Below are 10898 nucleotides of genomic sequence, written 5' to 3'. Positions count from 1 at the left end.
TCTAGAACCGAAAAACCCAGAAATATCAAAGTGGGTCGAATGGAACCGGGTAAAGTGGGTCTAAAACCGAAAACCCAGGGAACCGGGTAAAGTAGGTTGTATGCATGTTTTAAAATTTCACAAAATACAAAAATAAAGCTGAGAAAAAAAAATTCGCAGCTTTGATATCCTAATTTTGGGAGACTATAAATCAATGAATATGAAACCAAAAATGACAAAATTATAGTCTAAAATCATGTACAAACTCTATAATACACTTTGGAAAAAACCGCATGCTATTCCGACTTCTAACGAATTAAATATGCATGTTTTAAATCTATCACGAAATACAAAGAAAGCTGAAAAATATAAAATTTTCAGCTTTGATATCCCGACTTTGAGAGACTATAAGTCAATGAATAAACACCCAAAAATAACAAAATTATAGTCTAAAATCATGTACAAACTATAAACTACACTCTGGAAAAAACCTCATACCAATCCGACTTCAAACGAATGAGATATGCATGTTTTAAAACTATCACAGAATATAAAAAAAACTGAAAAACATAAAATTTCCAGCTTTGATATCCCGATTTTGAGAGACTATAAGTCAATGAATATAAACCCAAAAATGACAAAATTATAGTCTAAAATCATGTACAAACTATAAACTATACTATGGAAAAAACCTCATGCCAATCCGACTTTAAACGAATGAGATATGCATGTTTTAAAACTATCACATAATACAAAAAAAAGGTGAAAAACATAAAATATCCAGCTTTGATATTCCGACTTTGAGAGACTATAAGTCAATGAATATAAACCCAAAAATGACAAAATTATAGTCTAAAATCATGTAAAAACTATAAAATATAATATGGAAAAAAACTCATGCAAATCCGACTTCAAACGAATGAGATATGCATGTTTTAAACTTTCCATAGAAACCGGTTCCGGCCCCTAAAACCGATTCCGGTTCCTAACACGGTTCCGGTTCTTAAACCCGGTTTACCCGGACCTGAAGGACGCGAAACCCGGATTACCCGGAACCCGGATAGAGCCATTCTTTAAACCCGGGACCCGGATCGGTTTTACATATTCAGGTTCTAACGGTTCCGGTTCCGGTCCGGTTTTCCGGTTCTAAATCTCATCCCTACTATAGACTATATTTATTTTGTCAAAACTGGATTTGACCAAACCGGATCGGATTAATCTGGTGACCGGATCCAAACCGGTTTCAAGCTTCGGACAACATTTCAGATAAGCCCCCGGATCACAAACCAGATTCGGTTCAAACCGGATCCAAACCGGTTTTTTTACCGTTAAAAAACGGGAATTTTTCATTTTTTTTATAGCCGTTGGAAACCTAAAAAAAACGGCTAGTTTGACTTTTCTTGACTTTTTGGCCCTTCTAAACACATATAAATACAAGCCATTTTCTCCATTTCCATTTTAAACAAATTTCTACTACTTTATACTTCTATTTTCATAATCTTCCAAAAAATGAGCTCGAGAAATTCTACCGCGGGTCAAGATTCGGATGCAACGGTGGTTAAAATCTTACCAACCACTCGGAGTAAAGATGTGTGGGAACATTATGATTTGTGTTTGTTGTCGAACGGGAAGGAAAAAGCAAGTGCAAGCAATGCGGGATGTTTTTGGGAAAAGATGTCAATAGTACGTTGATGAGTCATACAACAAAAACGTGTCCGGTTGTAAAAGGTCAAGGCGATCCGGATCACCCAAATATTACTCGCGACGGTTCGATCTTTATTTACAACAATGATGACATTCGTGAAAGCTTTTGCAAGTTCGTCATTCAAGAGGGCTTGCCTTTCAACCACTTCGACAACCCACGATTAACAAGGATTTTGCGGGAAAAAATGCAACCACAATACTGGCAAGTAAGTCGCACTTCTCTTAGACGTGATGCTTTAAAGTAATGGGATATAGCCAAAAAAGATATGCAATTGGGATTTTGAAATATAAAAACCGGTGTTTCTTTAACTTGTGATGTTTGGTCCTCCACCGGAAGTTGTCCCAAAAGCTATATTGCCGTCACGACACATTGGATAGATCCCTCTACTAGGGTAATGAACAAAGGAGTTATTGCTTTTGAACTTTTTGCGCATCCTCACACGGGGGCACGATTATTTGCAATTTTAGTAAGCGTTATAGAGACTTATAATTTACGCGACAAAATCTTCTCTATTTCGTTTGACAATGCAAGTAACAATACCGCCGCGGCAAAAAGATTAATTGCAAAATATAAACCTATTTTGGATGACTCGTTTTTTCATACTAGATGTGTTTGTCACATTATTAATCTTGCGGTACAAGATGGTTTAAAAATGATAGATTCGACGATTGAAAAATTTAAAACTGTGTTAACTAGAGTTTTTGGAAAAAATAAAGCTACAATGGAAAAATATCGAACGTTTTCCATTTCCATTAACGTAACTCCATATAGTCCTCATTGGGATGTTGACACTAGATGGAGTTCAACATGCATGATGTTTGAAAGTTTGACACGTCAAAGAATCGCTTTGCAATTATTTTACGACACAATTTCAAAAGGAAAAAACCCTGTTTCGGATTATAATTGGGATTTGATGGAAGAGTTTGTGGAAATGTTAAAAGTTTTTAAACAATCAACCACTTTTTTATCGGGCGTGTATTACCCTACAAGTCCCTTGTTACTAAATGAATTATGGTTGATGTCCGCACAATTGGAGCGTTCTGAACAAAGAAGTGAAATATTCGTTTTGGTTACGAGACCAATGAGACAAAAAATAGTCAAATATTTCAAAGAAATGCCACCACTTTTGTAGATATCAAACTAATAGACACGCAAGGAAACCGACAAATAATATTGAGAATTATGTGTCGATTAGTTGCGAATAATAGATCCAATTATTATTATTAGTAGGTGTAAGACCCGTGTATTACACGAGTTTATTAAAAATAAAAATTTAATATCAATATTTAAACATTAAATATTTTATAAAGCAATACTTTTATATAAGATATTGTAATCTTTTGGAACATTTATAAAAGAAATCAAAAATTCTTTGAAGCATTTATGAAACTTTATTATCAAATTAATAGAATGATTCTCTTTCCTTATAAAACTCTTTAGAATTTTATGGAATTTTATTTTAAAAAAATACAAATTCCCAAAAAATGACAAGTGGAAAATAATAATTCTAAAACTCCCACAAAATGACATGTGTTAAAATGAATGAGAAGAAGACAAGTGGCAAAAAAACCTTTATTTATTAGAGTAGATATTTACCAAGTTTCATCCAAAACCAGATCAATCCTTCACGATTAGATCTGATTATAAGAAAGGAAGAAGAAGATTGTCCTGTTGTTGGACGAAAGTAAATGCAAGACAGAAAAGTAAAACCAACCTGTTGATGGTTGATCTTGAACTTCAAATAACTGCACGGATCGGACTCCTGTCCTTAAAGGTTTATACTTCGCTTCTACTGGCTGTAAGCAACAGAGTAAAACCCCAAAATTTAATGTAGATCTATCGACTTTCCAACAGCACTGGAAATCGATAAACACAAAGTGAATACTCGGAAACTGGAAGAAAAAACCGCAGAGAGCTCTGATTTTCGGGTGTGTAAAATGGCTCCTAGGTAGCAGTATTTATAGGTATCGAAACCCTAGAAGGCATGAAACGGGCCCCCATAGACCGGCCCCAGAAACCTTAGGGCGACGACTTGCTCTCCAAGCAAGCCGTTTCCTGATCCTTCTAGAATGCCCCGATGACTTATCCTCCACGAAGTCAACGCCGGTCAACCATTTGACCGGATCGGTCAAACCGGCTTGACTCGAACTCGTCAAAAATAAAAGCTCCTCAGATCCCAGCGACCGATGCGTCGTGCGAAGTGCCAAGTGCGCCTAAATCGCGCCATTTTGCGCACTCGCGGCGTCGGCTAGTGCTAGGCTAGGCTAGGCGAGCGCGTGGACTTGGCCCATTCCTTTGATCCACTAAAGCCTTTGAAGGCCTATCAAGGGAATAAGCTTATAAACTCACAAAAGTTTCTTCCCCCCACCAATGTGGGATACAAAGGAAATTGCCAACTTGAAAATCGTTTATATATATAAAGTTCCAACAATCCCCTACCAAGTTGGAAAGTTTCCTTTCACTCAGACAGATGATGTCACTTGGGTGTCACGAAAATTAAACCCTAGTTTAATGGGAACAAACAAGAAGAGACCGATTCAATGGTATCCTTATAGGTTTAAACCATGAACCTTAATGACCTCTCCGGTTTACCCCCACACATCACAAGTCATCTTTGTGTTCTCCCTGAGCGCTAATATGGCCATGCGCTATAAACCCTTTTCATGACCCTTTAGAAGATAAACCACTAATCTTCACTTGAGGCGACACCACCTCTAGATCATATAGGCAAAGTTTTACAACATCTTCGTTGCTTAGATGTCTCCAAAACTTTGTTAAGAGTTGTAACTCAACCTCTTTCGTGGCAATGCCGTACTATCCTACCTCACATGGATCTATCATTAACGATAGTACCTTCTATTGTTAGTGACTTCGTTGTTACCCTTTAAACTTGAGAATTAGGAGCACTAATGTCAAGTTGGGTTTCCATCACTAAGCGATTCTATTGTGGTTTTAGACCCATGACTCTCGTGGTAGATGTAACCAAATCTCTCGTCAGAGGTTTGGTAAACGGATCTGCCAAGTTCTTACTTGTCTTGACATAGACAACCTTGATGGTACCACTTTCAATTAGTTGTCTCACAAAATTGTGTCGCAGACCTACATGTCTCGACTTCCCATTATATACCGCATTATATACTTTAGACAGTGTGGCCTCACTGTCACAGTACATGGGTATTGAAGGCATTGGAATATCCCACAAACGAATATCCATAAGTAAATCTCGAATCCACTCTGCCTCTTTTCCTGCTGCTGCTAAGGCAATTAGCTCCGCTTCCATCGTTGAATGAGCTATGCACGTCTGTTTCTTGCTCGCCCAAGAAATAGCACAACCAGCTAGAGTATAAATTCAACCACTTGTGGATTTTGAATCACTAGTGTGATCAATCCAGCTGGCATCGGAATAACCTTCAAGTATTCCATTAGATGATGAATACATCAACTCAAAAGCACTTGTCCTTTTCAGGTATCCTAGTACTCTACCCACTGCCTTCCAGTGCTCCGTCCCTGGATTAACAGTATACTGACTCAGTTTGCTTACAGCGAATGCGATGTCAGGTCGAGTGCAGTGAGTAGCATACATCATGCTTCCAACTGCACTAGCATATTCTATTTGAGCCACTGCTCGACCAAAATTCATCTTTAGTTTCACACTTGAATCAAAAGGAGTGTTGAATTCTTTAATGTTCAAATGTTGAAACTTTGTCAAAATTTTCTCTATGTAATGAGATTGACTCAGAGAAATCTGACCACCTGTCCTTTTCACCTTGATACCAAGAATTGTATCAACTTCTCCAAGATCTTTCATCTTAAAGTTCGAGGATAGGTATTTCTTCGTCTCAAGAATACCTTCTAGGTGAGTGCCAATGATCAACATATCATCAACATAAAGACATATAACAACTATGTAATCAGATGTATGTTTAGAATAAATACATCTGTCAGCACTATTGTGCTGAAAACCAAAGGCAATCACAGTGGTGTAAAATCTCTCATGCCACTATTTAGGAGCTTGCTTCAACCCGCACAAGGATTTAACAAGTCTACACACTTTGTTTTCTTGTCCAGGTATCACGAAACCTTCAGGTTGCTCTAAGTAAATCTCCTCCTTGAGATAACCATTTAGAAAGGCTGTCTTCACATCCATTTGATGAATGTACAATCCTTTCAAAGTTGATATTGCTATGAGAGTTCTAATAGAACTAATCCTAGCAACTGGGGCATAGGTATCAAAATAATCGATACCTTCTCGCTGCCTATATCCCTTAGCAACTAATCTTGCTTTATAGGCAGATATGGATCCATCTGGATGATACTTTCTCTTGAATATCCACTTGGATCCTATGGGTTTTCTTCCCTTGGGTAGATCAACTAACTCCCAAGTTCCATTACCTATGATTGAATCCATTTCGTCATTGATGGCTTCCTTCCACAAAGGCGCATCTCGAGACGTCATGGCTTCAGTAAAGGTCTTAGGATCATCATCCAAATTAATGGCAAAGATGACCTCTCTCGTCACTTTCTTTTGTGTTCCTTCGACCAAATAAGAATAGAAATCATCTCCAAAAATTTTCTTTATTCAAGCCCTAGTACTTCTCCTTGGTTCCTCTACAATAGGAGGAGGTGGGAGTAATTCTCGAGAAGTACTTGTAGGTGTCGTATGACTGGAGTTTTCTTCATCCCTAGAAAACTTGTCCTCAAAGAATTCCACATCTCTGGATTCCACAACAACACCTGATTCAATATCTAATAATCGGTAAGCCTTGCTATTGTGAGCATATCCAATAAATATACTCTTGTTAGCTCGTGCTCCCAATTTGGTTCGCTTAGGATCGGGAGTCCGATAATAAGCAACACACCCCACACTTTCAAATAGTCTAGGTTAGGCTTTCTACCTTTCCATAACTCATAAGGGCTTGTAGGAATCACACGACTAGTGATCCTATTATAAACATAGCAAGCAATCAATAATGCTTCCCCCACAGATTGTTTGGTTGACCCGATTGGTTCAACATACAGTTGACCATCTCACAAAGGGTTCGGTTCTTTCTTTCAGCCAAACCATTCTGTTGGAGAGTATATGATGAAGTTCTCTCATGTTTGATTCCATTCTCTTCACAGAATGAGTCAAACTCTTGGTTGAAATATTCCCCGCCTCTATCCGAGCGAAGAATTTTGATGTGTCTTTCAAGTTGATTTTTGACCTCAGCCTTATATCGTTTAAATGCATCAAAAGCTTCATCTTTTGATCTCAGCAAATAAACATGTAGATATCGACTGAAGTCATCACAGAATGTGATGAAATACCTTTTTCCTCCTCGAGTAAGGATTCCATTTAATTCACATATATCAGAATGAATCAACTCAAGCAATGGTGTATTTCTCTTAACTGATGGAAATGGTTTCTTAGTGAACTTTGATTTCACACATGTTTCACATTTATCAAAATCTTTTGTGTCATATTTTAACATTCCATTAGTTTGCATTTTTTCAATATTTTTGACATTAGTGTGAGCTAAACGTTTATGCCATAAAGAAATTGAACAAACAAAATAACCAGAAAAGTTCACTTCATTCACATTAGCAACCAATCTACCAATTACATCATGATCAACACTTGACACACTAGCAACGCTAGAACTACCACTCACAACACTAGGACCACTCACACTACCTTCATCACTAAGGAATAAACGATACATCCCTGAACAATTGTTCGCCCTCCCAACATATCTTCTGCCTTTAGTGATCACAATTTTTCCTCTCTCAAGCACCATCTTGAACCCTCCCTTGTCAAACTTGTCCGCATAAACCAACCCTTTCGAGATAGTAGGAACATGAAGAACATCTCGAAGGGTTACCCATTCACCACGTGTGAACTTCAACCGAACATCACCTCTTCCTTGAACTTCAGCTCTGTGTCCATCAGCACAGACGACGACCGTCCCATGTGGCATTGGGCGGTAAGTGCGGAAGCTCTCTCGTTTCCCACAAACATGCACAGTGGCTCCAGTGTCCACGCACCATCCTCAAGCACTGATTGCTCGGGTAAGGGAAGAGATCATAAAAATCTCTCCAAGTTTCACACTTGCCACCATGTCAGTCACCTGCTCGACTGCATGTGCTACCAGTCCTGATTTGCGATCCTTGCATTCTCTCGCATAGTGCCCAATCTCTCCACAGACGTGGCAAGGTCCGAACCTCTTCGACTTTGAGTTAGGATTCTGATGTCCCGATTTCTTGAAGCTTAGTTTCTTGGGTCCGAAGTTCTTCTTGTTCTGTCCCCCAGACTTGCCTTTGTGACTAGAACCCCCAGCTGACACGTGATGCACACTCGATCCGACTTTACCACGCTTGTCCCTGATGCGAGTTTCCTCCTCAATGCGAAGGTGTTTCATCAGATCATCCAAGGAGTAGTCCTCAGATTTATGCATCATTCTCTTAGAGAAATCTTTCCACGAGGGTGGTAGTTTTGCGATGATCGCACCAACCTGAAAGAGTTCTGTAATAGGGATGGAAAGTGCGTTCAACTTTTTGACCATGACTTGGAGCTCATGCACTTGCTCCATGATTGATTTGTCATCAGCCATTTGAAACTCTAGGTACTTAGACACAAGGTACTTGTTAGTGCCTTCCTCATGTGCCTTGTACTTAAGTTGCAACGCATTCCATAGCTCTCTTGGATCTTTGACCGACACATAAAGATCATAGAGCCGATCAGATAGGGAGTTCTTGATGTGACCCACACACAGTTCCTCAGACTCTCTACGCAGAGTCCTTTGCTTTTCCAGTTCTATGATGACTGATGGGCCCACAGTTTTCCCAGCCTCGGGAATTGGATTAGCAGGAATTGGTGCTAGTTCTGGGTCCAACACAAAGGAGAGCTTCAAAACATGAAGCATGAACTTGACCTTTTCGGCCCAACGGGTGTAGTTCTGACCATCGAATTGGTCAAGTTTGGCAAACTCTTGGTTCATGAAGTGGAGGCTAGCAGTAGTGTCCATTAGTCTGTTGATTTATCACAAAATATAAACCTTTAAGAATGTAGATATCAAACTAATAGACACGCAAGGAAACCGACAAATAATATTGAGAATTATGTGTCGATTAGTTGCGAATAATAGATCCAATTATTATTATTATATTTACCAAGTTTCGTCCAAAACCAGATCAATCCTTCATGATTAGATTTGATTATAAGAAAGGAAGAAGAAGATTGTCCTGTTGTTGGACGAAAGTAAATGCAAGACAGAAAAGTAAAACCAACCTGTTGATGGCTGATCTTGAACTTCAAATAACTGCACGGATCGGACTCCTGTCCTTAAAGGTTTATACTTCGCTTCTACTGGCTGTAAGCAACAGAGTAAAACCCCAGGATTTAATGCAGATCTATCGACTTTCCAACAGCATTGGAAATCGATAAACACAAAGTGAATACTCGGAAACTGGAAGAAAAAACCGCAGAGAGCTCTGATTTTCGGGTGTGTCAAATGGCTCCTAGGGAGCAGTATTTATAGGTATCGAAACCCTAGAAGGCATGAAACGGGCCCCCATAGGCCGGCCCCAGAAACCCTAGGGCGACGAATTGCTCTCCAAGCAAGCCGTTTCCTGATCCTTCTAGAATGCCCCGATGACTTATCCTCCACGAAGTCAACGCCGGTCAACCATTTGACCGGATCGGTCAAACCGGCTTGACTCGAACTCGTCAAAAATAAAAGCTCCTCAGATCCCAGCGACCGATGCGTCGTGCGAAGTGCCAAGTGCGCCTAAATCGCGCCATTTTGCGCACTCGCGGCGTCGGCTAGTGCTAGGCTAGGCTAGGCGCGCGCGTGGGCTTGGCCCATTCCTTTGATCCACTAAAGCCTTTGAAGGCCTATCAAGGGAATAAGCTTATAAACCCACAAAAGTTTCTTCCCCCCACCAATGTGGGATACAAAGGAAATTGCCAACTTGCAAATCCTTTATATATATATATATATATATATATATATATATATATATATATATATATATATATATATATATATAAAGTTCCAACACTTTTTACTTGCGCCGTGGCATTAAACCCATGTATCAATGTTACGGGTGTAGAAGCTTTTATTACCAAAATTTCTATGTCTTTAAATTTGCACAAAGATGACTCAAACTACATCCGTAACCAAATAAACACTTTTAATAATACTTTTACTAATTTGTTTGACATTTACGCTACAAAATATGGCAATATGTCAAACACTTTTGCAAGTGTAACCGACTCTACTACTGGTGCATCGGGTAGTGGTGGGGGTCGAACGGATTTTCATATCGACCTCTATAACTACCTTTTGGAGGAACAAAACAAAAGAGCACGCACATTAACCCCTAGTAGCGAACTTAGAATTTATATGGTGTCAAACTTTTTAATATTCATGAGTGCACCACAATTTAAAATTTTGGATCTTTTGGCTTGGTGGAGAGAAAAGGAAGCACAATTTCCTATTCTCTCCGTCATGGCCTACGATTTACTAACCGTCCAAGCTTCCACGGTAGCTTCGGAATCCGCTTTTTCTTTTAGTGGTAGAGTTTTATCAAAGTTGAGGATGAATCTTACCCCGGTTGCGGTAGAGGTTTGCGTTTGCTTGAAGGATTACTTGGATTCGGTGGAACATATACAACACTTGGCATCACTAGAAGGCCACTAGCACAAAATGTTGAACCGGAGATCATGAATGAAGAATATGCACAAGGCTTATCAACACCTCCGGAAGACGAAGACGATGACGATGAAGACGAAGACGAAGATGAAGAATATGGTATTGATGAGACCCCTAGTTATTTGCGTGGCGGTTGAAGAATATTTTAGTGATGGCGACACGAAGTGGAAGACCACAAAAACTATTTCTATTTTGCTAAATGTTATAACGCCACTTTATTATTATTATTATTAGTTAACTAGTTTGAAAACTCTTTCTAATTCGGCGTTTGATGTATGTTTTAACTATTTTAATGAACCTATGTTGCATTTTGTGTTATATATGAGGTCCAAAAAATGTTTAAAAAAATGGCAAAATCGGATCAGATTTCGGAGCGGATCCTAACCGGATCGGATTAAACTGATTCGGATTGGGGGGATGAAAAACCGGTCAAATCCGGTTTCAAACCGGATCGGATTATGGCTTAGTTTGGATTGGGTTTGACGTCACGGAACCGGATCGGATCGGATCCGAGGTTTGTG

At 39.2% G+C, this 10898-nt stretch overlaps 1 protein-coding gene across 1 annotated transcript; it reads right to left on the bottom strand.

Moving 5' to 3' along the window:
* Positions 1 to 7713: 7713 nt before the first annotated feature.
* LOC145105507 (uncharacterized) lies at positions 7714 to 8688 on the bottom strand. Its single transcript, XM_079042599.1, has one exon. The coding sequence runs from the start codon at positions 8686 to 8688 to the stop codon at positions 7714 to 7716; it is 975 nt and encodes a 324-aa protein (XP_078898725.1).
* Between the last annotated feature and the right edge of the window lie 2210 nt (positions 8689 to 10898).

This window comes from Lactuca virosa, chromosome 4, assembly GCF_052849685.1.
Source record: "Lactuca virosa cultivar CGN04683 chromosome 4, Lactuca_virosa_CGN04683_v6, whole genome shotgun sequence".
In the NCBI taxonomy this organism is placed as follows: Eukaryota; Viridiplantae; Streptophyta; class Magnoliopsida; order Asterales; family Asteraceae; genus Lactuca; species Lactuca virosa.
This window is presented reverse-complemented; position numbering and strand designations above follow the sequence as displayed.

What these genes read in the sequence shown, in the direction of transcription:
- LOC145105507 (XM_079042599.1), bottom strand. Translation starts at nt 8,688, where the DNA reads ATGGACACTACTGCTAGCCTCCACTTCATGAACCAAGAGTTTGCCAAA.